At 49.3% G+C, this 15,681-nt stretch overlaps 6 protein-coding genes across 6 annotated transcripts; 5 read left to right on the top strand and 1 right to left on the bottom strand.

Annotated features, from left to right (window-relative positions):
* Positions 1-148: 148 nt before the first annotated feature.
* N7520_001448 (Rab family GTPase) lies at positions 149-1,094 on the top strand (the record flags this gene model as incomplete). The annotated part of the gene is made up of 5 exons (XM_057135383.1): positions 149-218; positions 291-310; positions 372-398; positions 486-677; positions 747-1,094. The coding sequence occupies 5 exons, from the start codon at positions 149-151 to the stop codon at positions 1,092-1,094; spliced, it is 657 nt and encodes a 218-aa protein (XP_057001319.1).
* A 922-nt stretch (positions 1,095-2,016) lies between these two features.
* On the top strand, positions 2,017-4,052 carry N7520_001447 (MICOS complex subunit MIC60; the record flags this gene model as incomplete). Its single annotated transcript, XM_057135382.1, has 4 exons — positions 2,017-2,130; positions 2,193-2,301; positions 2,366-3,951; positions 4,008-4,052. 4 exons carry the CDS (start codon positions 2,017-2,019, stop codon positions 4,050-4,052), a joined length of 1,854 nt encoding a protein of 617 aa, XP_057001318.1.
* A 561-nt stretch (positions 4,053-4,613) lies between these two features.
* On the top strand, positions 4,614-8,189 carry N7520_001446 (uncharacterized protein; the record flags this gene model as incomplete). The annotated part of the gene is made up of 1 exon (XM_057135381.1): positions 4,614-8,189. The coding sequence occupies one exon, from the start codon at positions 4,614-4,616 to the stop codon at positions 8,187-8,189; it is 3,576 nt and encodes a 1,191-aa protein (XP_057001317.1).
* An 813-nt stretch (positions 8,190-9,002) lies between these two features.
* On the top strand, positions 9,003-10,164 carry N7520_001445 (uncharacterized protein; the record flags this gene model as incomplete). The annotated part of the gene is made up of 3 exons (XM_057135380.1): positions 9,003-9,131; positions 9,196-9,930; positions 10,108-10,164. The coding sequence occupies 3 exons, from the start codon at positions 9,003-9,005 to the stop codon at positions 10,162-10,164; spliced, it is 921 nt and encodes a 306-aa protein (XP_057001316.1).
* A 282-nt stretch (positions 10,165-10,446) lies between these two features.
* N7520_001444 (Zn(II)2Cys6 transcription factor domain-containing protein) lies at positions 10,447-12,634 on the bottom strand (the record flags this gene model as incomplete). Its single annotated transcript, XM_057135379.1, is given in 5 exon segments — positions 10,447-10,681; positions 10,700-11,368; positions 11,421-11,882; positions 11,930-12,537; positions 12,584-12,634. 5 exon segments carry the CDS (start codon positions 12,632-12,634, stop codon positions 10,447-10,449), a joined length of 2,025 nt encoding a protein of 674 aa, XP_057001315.1.
* A 990-nt stretch (positions 12,635-13,624) lies between these two features.
* N7520_001443 (Succinate--hydroxymethylglutarate CoA-transferase) lies at positions 13,625-15,413 on the top strand (the record flags this gene model as incomplete). Its single annotated transcript, XM_057135378.1, has 2 exons — positions 13,625-14,566; positions 14,622-15,413. The coding sequence occupies 2 exons, from the start codon at positions 13,625-13,627 to the stop codon at positions 15,411-15,413; spliced, it is 1,734 nt and encodes a 577-aa protein (XP_057001314.1).
* Positions 15,414-15,681: the final 268 nt, after the last annotated feature.

Here is a 15,681-nt window from a genome sequence, read left to right as displayed (position 1 = left end):
CTGCCTCAACTTCTAACTTCTGATCTTCCTTTCGATAGTGAAATACCTTATCCGGCCTTAGGTGACGACGTACCTTTCTTTTTACCTCAATCTGATTTGCTTTTCAACTTCATCCGATCAGCCCGTTTTCCTCCCCTGAACAGTTGTCATGGCTTCTCGACCTCAAGCAGGCGCCCGCCCCGGGGCTAAGTTCGCTCAGTTCAAGCTCGTCTTACTCGGTACGTTCCCCGATATTGTTCTTGTATGATTTTTATGGGATTTATTTCTGACCGTGCTTTGGAAATTCTTAGGAGAGTCCGCTGTGGGAAAGGTTCGACTTCAGCCTTACGATGTTAGAGATATCGGGCGCTAACATGGTCTTCATCTTTTAGAGTTCGCTGGTGTTGAGATTTGTCAAGGTACGTGAGGCGATAAGCGTGCCCTTGAGCTCACAGATACCTGGCTTAATCGAACCAAATGATAGAGATACTGACGGGTTTGTCCAGGATCAATTCGATGATTACCGGGAGTCGACAATCGGTGCTGCCTTCTTGACTCAAACGATCTCCCTCGACGAGAGTACCACAGTCAAGTTCGAAATTTGGGATACTGCTGGCCAGGAGAGATACAAGTCATTGGCTCCTATGTACTATCGGAACGCCAACTGTGCTGTTGTAGTTTATGACATCACCCAAGCGGTATGCCCGACTCCTTTGCGCTCTTTGTGATCGGCCCCCCACTAACCAAATCGATTTATGTGACGACAGGCGTCTCTTGACAAGGCCAAGTCCTGGGTTAAGGAACTTCAACGTCAAGCGAATGAGAATATCGTGATTGCTCTGGCAGGCAACAAGCTTGATCTGGTTACCGAGAGCCCCGATAAGCGGGCAATTCCCACGGCCGATGCTGAGGCATATGCCCGCGAGGCGGGTCTTCTTTTCTTCGAAACCTCCGCCAAGTCCTCGACAAATGTGAAAGAATTATTCACAGCAATTGCGAAGAAGCTTCCTCTCGACCAAGCCGGCCCCCGGAACCTGCGGGCAGCCCCACGACCTGGAGTCGACCTGCGGCCTGAAGCCCCTGGTACCCAAGGCGCAGGTGCATGCAACTGCTAGATTCCCGATGCATCCTCTAATCCTCTACAATAACTGCGCTTTCGAATTCCCTCCCAACCGTCTCGTGCCAAGTGGGTGTGCCCTTCGAAGGTTCGACTACTATACGGTTTTGACCTTGTAGGCACTTATCCGTAACTGTGCCCTCTTCTCCCACTCTTATCTTCACTCAAGAAGATGACACTCGGTTCGTCGTCCACCTAGTCGTCTCGGTTCGTTATGACTCTTCGATCTTTCGCTCGCCTACTTCTCTTTTCCCTCTCCTGATAGTTCTTCAGGTCCTCCGACCTGGGAATTTCAACTTTATTGACAGACGCATCTGGAACTTGGCTTTAGACATGCTGTGGCAGGACCCGCCTGCTTTTTTCCTGTATTTCTTGTCCCTTTTTACCCGGCGTCTGCATGTGCTCTTTCACCCACGTCTTGTTCGTCTCTTTACCAGAGCCTCTTCACTAGTATGCTATGCCCAGATAATACATTTCCCTTATATTGTACCTAAGAATCCAGTTGGGGTTGATGACTGTCTTTCCCGTATCAAATTATTCGGCTTCTATGATATCAACCTGCTCACGCAAACATGATCGCGTACCTGTAAGGAATGTTGCACTGTACAGTATACACATTGATGGATCACTCGGAGTTTGAGACAACAGGCACAAATTTGCCGAACGGTGATGATATACATCGAACTGCTAGAGAGAAATACATAGTGTTTAATATTTCTAACTCTAGTTGCTCTTTTACTGGAAACTCCATCATCACATATAGAGCAAAAGCTCCAAGATGCGCGCGATGGATGAGGAAACCGGACTGACCGCCCGCAGGATCATCGGGGCGGATCGCGAGCGAACATCGACTTCCCGTTTTCCTATTCATCTACCTTTCCTCCAATACTTCCCCGCTATTGGCGATTGTGCGGCTCGTCATGCTGCGCTCTTCATTTGCACCAAGTCGGCAGTTGCTGTCGTCTCCTGTTCGCCAACGCATCCCGTCGCAATGGCTGTCTAAAGCTGGTGCGAGCAGCCGTCTCTCGGGTCAGGTACGGCAACACCTTGCACATACATACCGGCACTGCTTTGCTAACAATTGGTTCTTCTGTAGCGATTCTTTGCCGACTCCAAGCCCCCTACTGCCCCTACTGCCCCTACACCTGCTACACCCTCTGACTCGACTATCCCCCACGGGAGCATCCCGAAACCCACAGAACAAGGTACCACCGGCCTCTTTGCTTAGTCCACCACATATATTCCATGCACTAATACAGGCTTGTTTAGGATCCAAGATTCCTGAGTCACCAGCACCTGTTCGCAAGACCGGTCGCTTCCGTCGGTTCCTGCTATACCTGATTTTGACCTCCGGTTTCACCTACGGCGGCGGCGTCTTCCTCGCTTTGAAGTCCGACAACTTCCACGATTTCTTCACCGAGTACGTTCCATACGGCGAGGAATGTGTTCTCTATTTTGAGGAGCGTGACTTCTCCCGCCGCTTCCCCAATGCCTCCAGACACATCGTTGCTGCTCCCCGGGCGGAAGACAAGCCCGTCACAATCCCTAGCAACAGCGGCCTGTCGTGGAAGGTCGCAAGCGAGGACTCTGGTAGTGACGTTTCCAAGAGCGGTCCACACATGAGCTCCAAGCCCGAGGCGGCTAAGTCCGAGGATGGCAACGCGACTATTGTCAAAGCCAAGGCGGACAAAGCCTCAAAGTCTGCGCCCAAGGAAGAAAAGAAGGAGGAGAAGAAGGCCGTCTCTCTCGATGAGCCCCGGCAGCCCGCTGTTGCTCCTGTGAACACCATTGAGTTCTTGAAGACTCAGGACGGCGACGAGGCCGTGGTTCAGGAGCTGGTCAAGACCTTCAACGACATTGTTACAGTGATCAGCGCTGATGAGAATGCTGGCAAGTACTCCGGGCCGGTCGCCAAGGCTAAAGAGGAGCTGCAAAAAATCGGTGAGAAGATCTCCGCGATCCGCACCGAGGCTCGCACTGCCGCTCAAGAGGAGCTCAACAAGGCTCACTCCACCTTTGACGAGTCTGCCAAGGAGCTGATCCGTCAATTCGAGGAGATGCGTGCCTCTGATATTGCTCAGTTCCGCGAGGAGTTTGAGTCCGAGCGCGAGAAGCTCGCTCTGGCCTACCAGAACAAGATCAATGTGGAGCTTCAGCGCGCCCAGGAGCTTGCTGAGCAGCGCCTACAGAACGAACTTGTGGAGCAGGCCATTGAGCTGAACCGCAAATACGTCCACGATGTCCAGGATTTGGTTGAGCGCGAGCGCGAGGGCCGTCTGAGCAAGCTGAATGAGCTTACTGCCAACATCAGTGAGCTTGAGAAGCTGACTACCGGCTGGAGCAATGTCATCGATACCAACCTGAAGACTCAGCAGCTTCAGGTTGCTGTGGATGCCGTTCGCTCTGTTGTTGAGCGCACCGAGACTCCCCGCCCCTTCGTCCGTGAGCTGGTTGCCGTCAAGGAGCTGGCTGCTGACGATCCAGTTGTCGATGCTGCCATTGCCTCCATCAACCCCACTGCCTATCAGCGTGGCATTCCCTCGACTGCCATGATTATCGAGCGCTTCCGCAGGGTTGCCAGCGAGGTCCGCAAGGCCAGCTTGTTGCCCGAGGACGCTGGTATCGCCAGCCACGCTGCTAGCATGGTTTTGAGCAAGGTCATGTTCAAGAAGGATGCCCTTGCCGACGGTGACGATGTGGAGAGCATCCTGGTCCGTACCGAGAGCTTGTTGGAAGAGGGACAGGTCGATGCCGCGGCCCGTGAGATGAATGCCCTTCAGGGCTGGGCTAAGATTCTGAGCAAGGATTGGTTGGCTGATGTTCGCCGGGTACTTGAAGTCAAGCAGGCTCTCGAGGTGAGTTATACCGTTTTCCCTAACACAATCATGATCTAACATATTTTTCTTTATAGGTGATCGAGACCGAGGCCCGTCTCCAGTGCTTGCGGGTTGAGTAAGCGCATTTTCTGAGCGATCCTGATTTCAATTTATCCTGTACATCTCCGTCTTGTCCACAGGAACTGTACGTCTACTTGTACTTTTGCGTTAGACCCAAATACTAGAGGTTTTCCTATGTGCCAGTAATCATCAGGTCACATCTGCCCTAATATTTTTTACTCTTTAGCGGAGAACTAGCTGTCGGTTTCTTTACTCGAGTGTTCCTTGTTCAGCAGCCTCAACAGTAAAATATAGAGAATATATAGAGAACATAGAGCTTCGTATTAAATACCCCCGGAATAAGGTCAATAATCACCCACATGCATGTTCCCCAATTTTCCCCAAACCAGCACTTGAGTGGCGACCGAAGTATAAAGTGCTTAGATAAGCTCGACGCGCAACGATGTAGATCATTACGTCCTGCAGACCCTAGCATTAGGTCCCGCCAGTGTCACATTTCTTGGCTCTGAACTTGACCTTTTCTTTCTCGTATCCATGATTCATATTTGCTAACAAGTCATGCCTTTTGCCTCCCCAAAGGGCGTGGCAATCTACACCTCTCGCCCTTCCCCCTGGCTTTGATGTCGTCGCGAGCAGATCACCCTCCCGAGCGGGATTCAGGGTCCCCGGCGAATGACCAACAGTATGGCATGTCCGAAGACAGACGATCGCCATATCAACGATCCTATGGCTCATTCGGACGACGAGCTATACCACCAAGTGATGGCCGAACAAGTGGAGAGCTCGAAGGGACTACACTAGGCAGCAGTTCCCGCGATGGGGATCGAAGAACCCTGAACCCACGCAGAACACAAAGCTCGGGTGGCTTCTTGCTGGATTCCTTGCCTCGATCCAATAGCACCAGGATTAGTTCGCAGCACCCGCGTCCATCGGTTCTGCCTCCAGAGAGACGAAATACCCCCGATCCTGGTATCGTCGTACCCAAGAAGCGATCTCGGTTTCGATGGAATCGTCACAAGAACTCCGCCTCCGAGTCAGCTGCTGCTGCAACAACAACACCGACAGTGACCCTACAGACTTCGACACCGCCCCCTGATGATCAACGATCTCAAAGCTCTTCAACAGCCGAGCCACCAGTGCATGATACGCAACAGAATACAAGGGGGCTTGATAGGGACTCCTTGCAGATTGTAAATTTGGCACTCAATTTGAATGAATCTCGAAGGAGGAATATTTCTGGAATGCCTGTGGGATCTAATGGACGCAGGCCATTATCTGTCTCTCAGCCTATCACGGGACCTGTGGACCTACAGGGTCCATCTTCAATCGGAAATCGTGCTTCGTACGACTTGTCACATCGCAATTATACCCAGTTTCCAAACGAGTTGTCTCGTGCGCCACAGTCAGGTGGCCAGTCTCCAGTGGTAGAGTTCCTACCAGCTGCTGTAGTGAATGATACCCGGGCCTACGAGTTCTCTGATAGCACCCTTGCTCGTGCGGAGAAGGCTCGCCGCCATTTCGACCTATTTCATGAATACCTACGACTGCTTCCTTTGCTCCCCCCTCTTCGGAACGGTCCGGCTACTGACGATGTAGATTCTTTGTCAAATTCGGGTCAGAGGTCGGCAGCTCATCGGGGCTACAATCCCTTGCAAATTATCCGAAACAGAAGAATCAGATATCGGGAAAAGTGTCCTATTAATGCAGAGGCAGAAGGTTGGCATGATACTGGGAAGGTACATGATTGGATAAGCACCATCGAAGAACAGTACAATCACCAGACCTACGATGAAACACAATCTATCAAGCTTCCTTCTTTCAAGCAAAGCCACTGGCAAACGTCCCAGGGAGATCCTGAGGACATGGAAATCCTCGCCACGTCGCCACCATCGAGTTTGCGACGCGTGAGCCGTACAAATAGCGTGAAAGCGCCTCGATTGCGACTTGACTGGAAGATATCACCGGCAGAGCTAATCGCAGATGTTGCTTGGGTTGAGGATTTATCTAACAAAGCCAAGATCGTCGACAAGGATGGTAACAAGATCTACCCAGACCCCGCGGAGCTCGCATTGTTGGATCCCGAGGCCGAGCTCGCCGCTGCGCAGAAAGAGCACTTGGCGGTCAATCAGGAACACTTTGCAGACGATGGACACTCCTCTAGGCATACATCCATGTCGAGTTCTCATCCTGCTCGCACGGCTGAGTTCAAGAGCTTGAATCAGGGCCGTCAAAGACACAGATTTCAAACCCATGCCCAAGGCTTGCGAAGCCGTAGTGCTTCTAGTTCGCGGAAGCGCTCACGGTGGGATAAGATGAAAATGCGCTCAGGTAGCGTTTCCAGTGATTCCAGTCGAGAGCGTCGCGAGTCGGTGGATCGAAAAAATTCGACGTTGGAGCATTCGCGCAAGGACCTTGAAAAGTTGCTTCACGGTAGTTTGGCAGACTCATCCGAATCTCGGATATCCCGCAAAAGATCCACCGCAACTGGAGCACACACATCCAAAGCTATGAAAGGGAACTATGCTGCCAGAAAAGCTTCGTTGTCTTCGGCTGGAAGCATTGAGGATCGATTGAACACAAGAATTTCCTTAGAGGGAATGGACAGCTCAGTTCCCAATTCTCCTGCTCAAGCTAGTTACTTTCCCAGCATCGCTGTCAATTTGTCCCCGCCTTCGAGTCGGTCTCCCTCGCCTGCCAAGAAAGGTCTCCGCCACAAGATTGTCGCGCGCCATGAACGAAGCAAGAGCAAGCAAGGAGACCGAGATATTGGAGAGAACGGAGCCGAGGACTCGCAGCTGGACAGTGTGACGTCTAATCCCTTGTCGCCTCCATCTGAGCAAGCCGAAATTGCCTCGGGGCTTGAGCCAAGCCCTCTTCCCGATATTGTGTCTTCCGTTTATAATGATGACGGTATGAATGAAAGTCACCGTGTGGACTCTTACAGAGGACGCAAGGGTCAGTATTCCGGCGAGTCTAAGCTGCGTGGGATTCTCAAGGGCCCTGGTCGGATAGCAGAGATTGTTGGGAATGAAGTTTCCAAGGTTGGAGATCTTATTTTGAAGAAGGATTTACCCCCTGACTCCCGCAAATCTTCGTCTGCGGACACGCTTGCATCTGACTCTAGCGATTCCGACGAAGAAGAAAAAAGATTGGATAAGCGGAAGGGTCTTCTGCGGCGCCATCTTGCAGATGAGCCTGGGCGCCTTATTCGTCGGGAGTCGGAGAAGGGAACTCCGTCTAGAAGCTTCATACCGACGTTACCAAGTTTCACATCCCCGTTGCGACAAGATGAAAGAAGCGGACAGAGTGAAGCAGTGGACTTTGACAGTCCTCAGGAGCGTGGCACTGCATCCAAGAGAACAGGTTTATCCCGAAGCAAAACCCTTGATTTCGGCCCTGCGTTGAGTGCAAGCCGTGGTCGTAAGCCGCACGAAATCAAGGATCGCTCGGTCCCTTTCAGCCTCACTCGCCCCCCTGTCACTGGCCTTGCTCAGGTTTCCCCTGGATCTCCGACAAAGAAAAGGCTACCTCTTTCAAGTTCTACCCGTGCCTGGAGTATTTCAGGCCGCAGTTTGCAATCCTTGAACGACTCCGGCATTCCTGGGAGGGCGGAAGTTGAAAGAACCCGAACCCTTCTCCTATCGTCCGGCATTAAAGCCCGGGAGATCATCCGGCGAGCGCACAGTGTGCGCGACCCACCTCCCCATTGGCTTCAAAGCTCCATGGGTTCCACTGCATCTATCCCCCGAGTAACCAGGATTGGTGAAGTTGACCTTGCCGCTCAGAATTTCCTGCGCCGGTTTGAAATGACTCAATACTCATTCCAGCAATCCATGCATCACTTCACAACCACTACCTCCTCACCTCTCCACTCCCAGTTGAAAGACTTGGAAATTCTCATCGGCCAAAACCTGACGCCTCGTGTTCGAGCCACGGCTGATGAAGCCGAGAACTTGTGTGTTCAACTCAATACAACCAGCACGCTGGCCGTGAAATCACTCAGCGATGCGCTTGATCGAGGTCTTCGAAAGCGTCGCCGCCGATTGCGCTGGGTGCGACGTGCCGGTTTCGTTGCACTCGAATGGGCTCTTGTTGGCATGCTGTGGTGGGTCTGGCTAATCGTTATGGGCTTCAAATTAGTGCGCGGTGTGTTTCGAGGAGCCATTTCTGGTGCACGGTGGATCCTTTGGCTCTGATTCCTTTTCAGCTTATGAGACACTCGTATGGTGCCATATTTCATTCCATGTTCCATGTCTTCGTCTACAGGTGCCTCCATTCCGGGTCTCCTGCATAGCGTGCTTACTTATACCCTACGGCCTGATGCTGCTGGCCTCTACTTCACTTCTCACGAACGACCATATCTGTCTTAATGAAGCTTTTGACGTATCCGCTATTGTACATAATGTCTTTCTATGCTTTCTTGCAATGATTAATTAGATATTCATCATACACTGCCCTCTGGCACCTTTCAGCTCTAACCAAACATCTATATCAAATAAATGGCTCAAAGTCAACAAAGATGTTGCATTAATGACTGCTTATTGATATGCGAGGCAACATTCTTTTGTGCTATTCCAAGGTCATTCTTTCATCATTACAATTATATTCAATCTACAGATGAAAGAATGAAATACGCTCCTCGGGCTGGCTTTGTCCTTTGGGATTTGTATGCAACCGAAAATAGAAACATTAAAAAATGGTGGTATACCCGCATATATAGTCTCCAGTGTTCCCACGAAACAAGGTGTCCATGTTACAGCTCTATTTCCCCCACTAGATCTAGACTAGCAAACACTGAATCAATCTGAATTTCAATCTGATGCCTCTCTATCTAGTCTTAGACTGGGTACGTCTTCCTGATGAACGATCCTCAGCTCACCACCCACTCAGCTCAACTTCGCTCGTTTCCAACCAGAACCGGTGCCATCCGCAGATCAACTAACCCTCTCACTAGGTGTGCAGCATCTGAATTGGTTACTCCAACCCCAGCATCCGATCAAAGACACGTTATGGGGAAGAAGAAATCCCCCGCCAACTGCACACCCAGTTCAGGCAAAGGAAAACAAAAAGCAACAGACACCACTCCCTCGCCCAGCCCTATCCAGGATCGAAACTGGGTGATCTGTGAACCTATCAGCGTAAGTACTGATAACAAGTCTCTTAGTTTTTGGATTTCCGCTGATATACAACTTACCAACTCAGACACAGACACCGAAGCGTGACCGATATTGGACAGATGTTGTAGTCTGGGACCTCGACGACGTACGCAATCTTCGCGAGATACTCACAATGTGGGTCATTATGGGTGTCACAGCAAGCAACATCGGAGAATTCCTCGAAAGCGTACTGTACAACCGAGACGAGCATCTAGACGGCCGCTTAACCCAGATGACCAACAACCAAGAACCCCACATCAATATTGCCCTGGTTCTACTGAAGCACTACCAAATCCGCGACGAAGAAAATAAACCACTATGGGAGATTAGAGCCTCCCAGCTCGGCGACAAAACTTCCTGCTCCGGAAAACACCGACCCGAATCCAGCGAGCCAAGCGAGCCAAGCTCATCTAGCAAGAAAGCTCGACCCAAACGTCCCAGGATCACAGTTCCCTCCATCTTCCGTACTCCCTCTCGGACTTCGGCCACGAAGTGCGAACCACCTCAGACGCCAACACCGAAGCGAAACTCCTGGTACCAAGTCCCCGCCCCTAAACCTCTTCGCTCCTTCAAAAAGCCCTACTTCCTGTATGACGAGCCGAGCCGTAGAATCGAGAGTGCGAACGATGTGTCTAGTAGGACGGTCTGCTGGTCATTTAATATCAGTGAGGATCTTACAATGCTTACCAACGCGGAGAGGAGAGCGTTAATGGCGAATACGGGGGCTCTGCCTCCGTCATTTGCAGCGGAGATTATTGATCCTGCTTCGCTTATGAATTCGGTTTCTTTTTCAGGGACTAATCGTTTGCAGAAACAGGAAATGATACAGATACAGGGACAGCCGATGATACAGCGTATCGATAGTACGGTATCTTATTCGTCTTCGGATTATGGAGGCTTGCTTCTTGTTCTTTCCCTTTCATCGATGTTGTGATTGAAACTGACTTATTCATCTTAGATTGAGAACATGGAAATGGAATTTACCGCGCAAGATATCAGGGATAGCTGGCTTTGAGCATCAGCATGAAAGAAAGAGAGCTCAAATTGAAATAGAAAACAATCAAAATATATCAACTATTTTGAAGATGGGAAGATATCTAGACTACTATTAGTTACGAACTAGGCCCTTGTAGCTATACAAGTAACAAAATCAGAAATTATCTATGCTTTATGTGCCGATATTTCATTATGGAACTTGGATGGTTTGGTTTCTATTGAAAGCTCCTCATTACACACAACACGCATTCAAATTCCATTGAGTACAATGAATAAGTTCGGAAAAAGTTGGATCGAGTGGTCATTTGCGGTGCCAACTGCTCCAAAATGCCTGCAGCCTCTGAATGGTGTAATCAGTGGCCCCTCCAAGATCCGTCTCCACAGATCTCAAAAGATTCACGACGAATAAATGTTCATCTGGATTCTCTAAACATTGCCCAACAGCAAACAAGATTGGTATCATGAATATCCGCACAGTATCCGGTGGACGGCCTAACGCGATGCCGCAAATCTCGCGAGTATGAAACTCAACCTCTCTAGAGACCTCTCGTTACCCGCGCAGTCGATCAAAAGAGGTACTCAGACTATTGATCGGATCCATAGGCTGGTTCAGAAGAAGCGCTATCCGTCCAAAGTGGTAGTGCTGTATTGCCGCAGCACAGGCTGAGCGGCCGTAGAATATTTCAGGTATGGGCTTTCTTTCAATTGTAGAAGGATCCTTTGGCTCTTCGGTGCGTAGAAACGGACGAAATGTCTCTGGGAGTGAATCGAACCATGCCTGGAGCTCAAAACAGAGACGTAGCCAGACTGCTGGGTCGGGAAATGGGTGCTGGTTGGGAGATTGAACGCTTCGGCCGTCCAGGCTTATAGGTGGTGATCCAACCCATCGGGCCATTTGTGCTTGTTTTTGCTTCGCGAGAAAGTTGACTATCTTAAAGACCAGCCATAATCCCACATTGGCAGCCTGATACTCTTGGATCAAGCCTCCCTCTCGTAGTGGGAGTTGGAATCCTCCTCCGTCGTCGATTTTTATTCCCGCGGCCCGCCATAGTGTCAGATTTTCTGGATCGAGATAGGATGTACATCGGTTAAAGTAGGAGCTGAAGAGATCTAGTCGAACAAAGGTCCAGAAAGCCGCTTGGATTCCAAGGGAGAAGATCGGACTTGGGTCGGTGTGCAAGTTTTGGATAGTTTCAAATAGTGGCCCAATTTCAGACAAATGCCTGAAGATAAGAATGAGGGAATGGGACGATTCAAAAAGAATGGGAAACTTACTGCGGCCAGTTTTCTGCATTTTCATCTATCAACTTGTACAGCGTCAGAAGCACAAGTGATACAAGTAGCTCCTCTGTTGTTCGCAATTTGGAAACATCACGTGGGATTTCAATCAAATCCAAGCTATGATAACCATGATCCGATGTCATCCACTTACGGACAGAAGTTGCCATGCTGGAACCGGAGAGGGAAGAATTTAATGTGATATGGCTCAACTCGGCAGTTGCCATTTTGTGATAATGTTCAGCTCGTAGGGACCAATCGATCTGTACACCATTTTCTTGTATGTTCATATTTGCAAGTCCTGTCGAGGTATCGAATCTCGAAGAAGATCGACTACTTTTGACTCTTCCCAAGTGCTTTGCTGCAAAAGCGGCTACTGTATATTTGAGGCTCAAGTTGTCATTCGCTCGAATCGGCACATGGACCGTGAAGAATTGATCCGAGTTTGACAAATCCAGCCTGTTCCGGTCAATAAATCGTTATAGGGAGGTGTTTTTAATCCTTACCAAGGACCTATCACATTAGAATAATGTCGAAGAAGGTATTGAACCTCAAATTCATTCCCGATAAAGTCTGAGCAAGTCTCATCGGGCCTGGTCTTTACATTTTGTTGAGAGAGATCTCCGGGGTGTGGCAGATAGCGCTCCGTGGGCTGCCCATCGCCAAAACTTTCAGAATTTTCCAAAATCGATGGAAAGGTAGAGATTTGTAGGTGGTTCAGTCTTGTCCCACTCTGCCCTTGATCAGTTTGGTAAACAAATGGCTGGTCGCTTTCCAATATTGTCTCATCATTTCCATCTTCAAAGGCAGTCGCATGCTCTGCCGTCTGTAATGCCGAATCTTCGGAGTGCACAAAAGAGCGGTCTCGTGCTTTTGTGATATCCCGGCTGGGGTTCACGGATCTAGTGCTTCTTCGATATTGCATTCCAACTCGCCAAGACAAAAAGCCATTCTTGTGATAGGACGACGTATTTTTCTCATTGCGAGCTCGGTTTCCCTTGCCGTAACGCCGTCTCAATCTTGAATTTTCATCCACAAATCTGTGCTGCGCGTAGCCAGGACACTCAATCCCCGCACTGGTGCATCGGTGACATTTTGGCCGGGCTTCATCACACTAATGACTAATCAGATGACTTTCAACAATTCCGGATGAGTTATACCTTGATTTGCTTTTCTTGGCATCGCTTGCATTTACTGGGGGGCACGGGCATTGCTGGCCCCGTTCATTAAGGAGATATAACCGAAAGATGGATGCGGGGTGCTGGGTGGAGTACTTACGGGCGGTATAGTGTCCTGCAGTAACGGTGAACTAGAGGCTTTCCAGTTTTAGACCTCACCTCCTAATATATCTACTACTCAGTCTCCTACTTAGTCTTCTACTCGGTATCCTATCCAGTATTCGACCTTCTTTCGTACCGTATTAATCAAAGGGCCAAAGGGCTCTCCAAACTCATTCATAGCGGAATAGAAGATAAAGAGAAAAAAGGAGAAGAGAAGAAAAATGAAGTGGAAGGAGAAGGGGGAAAGAACCAAAAATCTGGTCGAGGTTTCGAATGTATGTCCAAAAAGTCTGCAGTGTACCCAAGTAGTAGAGGGGTAGACAACATAGCTAAAATGTTCAATTGATTTTGAATCCCGGATTCGTTGATTTAACCTAGCATTGAGAGTCGCTGAATATCGTTCCTCCATGTGATACAAGCTCCATGGATGAGAGATTGACATCAGGCTTCTTCCTCTATCACCTCTCCATTCTTACTCCACTTCGAATGAATATGAAACTCATGTTGATAAGGTCCACTTCATACATGTAGACAAGCGGAGACTATAACGGCCAATCAAATCCAAGGCAGCTAAACTGTTTGTAGTAATATCCGTAAAAAGAAATATCCGTAAAGGGTAAATTCCTCATTGTAATGCTGGTGGTGGAATTGTAGCAAGGAATGACCACAACTGAAAAATGACTTCAAACGGTAAAACAGCGTAAAATTTGGATCAACATGATATACTGCTTCCAAGAAACATTCATACCTTACCCCGCAATCTTGAAGAATCCGGTTGGGTAGACAATGAAGAGTAGCATGAGAAAGAAGAAAATGAAATGACTAGGTCTTTTCAAATCTGCTATAAATACCCCTATCTTGAGTAGTAGAAGTCCTGACTGCATCCTTTCTCTTCTAGTCTTCTGTTAATACAACCTCACTATGGCTCATATCATTCCAAGCCCCGAAATCTATGGTTCCGGTTCTTTCATCGACACAAATCCCCTCCCAGTACCCGATGATGCCAGTCGCATCTTCAAGTTGTTGGCCAAAGCCACCCCAGGCTTTACTCAGGATTTTGCAAAGTGGGAAACTGTGAGCTTTGAAGGGAGTGCAGAGCCAATAATTCCTGGGCCCATAAAAGCTCCCCAGATTGCAGCTGCACTGCACGCCATGTGTGGAATCGTTGCAAACGAAATAATCAACGACCGGGAGGCTGAGAAGGAAAGTTCTCACCAACGCATGGTAATCAACACAGACCATGCTGCACTTTGGCTTGGAACTGTTGGTTTCGTCAAGTTGAATGGAATGGATATACCCGAGATGACGAAAGCCGGTAAACTCAGCGCTGTCTACAAGACTGACTTTGAGAAAGGAGCATTTGCAGCTCCTCTTCGAGTTCGTACTACTGCGAACTACCCTACTAAAACACCTGGAGTCTGGTACCAGCTTCATGGATCTCTGAATGCTATCCCGGTTCTCAAGGCAATCGGATTGGATCCTGAAATGCCCTGCAGCACACCCCAAGAGGCTTATGATATCATCAGCAAGTGTGTGCAGCAATTCGGCGCTGATGAATTGGAAATGAAAATGGTCAAGCTGGGCCTTTGTGGGAATATCGTCTACACTCCACAGGGATGGCGGGAGACCGAGATGAGCAAGCAGCTATCTCGGCATCCGCTGGTCAACTACAAGCTCCAGTCACACGCTATATCAACTCCTCCTGTACCCATGCCGCATCTAGCCTCTGACAAGCGTCCATTGGCGGGGATCAAAGTTGTTGAATTAGTGCGGATCATCGCCGGACCCGTCATTGGGACTACCCTCGCAGCACTTGGAGCGGATGTCATCCGTGTCAACTGCAGCAGGCTTCCTGACATCAATGTCAGTATCCTCTCTATTGCTAAGAGCGGCTAGCCAGCTAACAATTCAACTCCAGTCACTTCAACTAACCCTCAACGCGGGAGTTCGAACAATCGACATCGACCTGAAAAAAGATCAAGACGTCGAAAGATTAATGAGCCTCGTTCAAAAAGCCGATATTTTCATCCAGGGTTACCGTCCCGGGGTCATCGCCAAGAATGGACTCAGTCTTCCAGACCTCCTCGAAATGGCAGGAAAGAGAGGAAAGGGAATCGTCTATGTCGAAGAGAACTGCTACGGACCAGATGGCTCCTTCAGCGCTCGACCAGGGTGGCAGCAAGTGGGAGATGCAGCCTCAGGTGCATCATACGTGACAGCACGAGCAATAGGCCATACAGATGGAAGAGGAATTCTCCCTTCATTGCCCATTCCAGATATGATGACGGGACTTATAGGAGCGCTGGGTGCGTTGATGTCTATTCGAGACCGTGCGCGGAACGGGGGCTCATATCATGTCTTTGCTTCTCTTCTTGCAGCAGCGGCATACCCTTTGAATCCTGAGATTGGTCTGTATAGCCCTGACGTGGTGAAGAGAGTTGATGAAAAGTTTAAATGGGAGTCGATGGATGCATCGTTGTTTGTGTTTGAGCTTCTAGATGTGGCGATGAGGGGTTGGAAGAGGGTATTCCCGGATATTTACTCCCGTGATTCCCCCTTCACTGTAACGCTTGAGGGAGAGTGGGGTACGTTTGATTTACTTAAGCCTGTGGTCAATTTGGTGGACGAGGAGGTGACGCCACGGTGGCTGACGGCTCCGGTGCCGCATTGTTGGCATGATTCGGCCACCATCTCGTGGCACTCGTCTTAGTTCTATCTGATGGAAGTGTATTTAGTGTGGTAGGGGCTGTATATGTTCGGTGTTCTGGAATGCAAGCAATGATGATTAGTCTATCTATCTTTCAACCTACATGTGGATGTGGAATCTTGATTGATATTCAACGTGGAAGACATTGGATTGTTCAGACAGGAGAGTAGAAAGTAATATCTAATAATTTAAAGTACATATCCCAAAAAGCCGCGCGAGATGATATAGTGCCATGACGCAGAAAGTACATGAGTGATTTTGAGTCCACGCA

This window comes from Penicillium odoratum (genome assembly GCF_028828045.1).
Source record: "Penicillium odoratum strain IBT 22623 chromosome Unknown utg000001l_segment0_segment0, whole genome shotgun sequence".
Classification (NCBI taxonomy): Eukaryota; Fungi; Ascomycota; class Eurotiomycetes; order Eurotiales; family Aspergillaceae; genus Penicillium; species Penicillium odoratum.
Note: the sequence above shows the minus strand (reverse complement) of the source record. Positions and strands in the feature narration are given on the sequence as shown.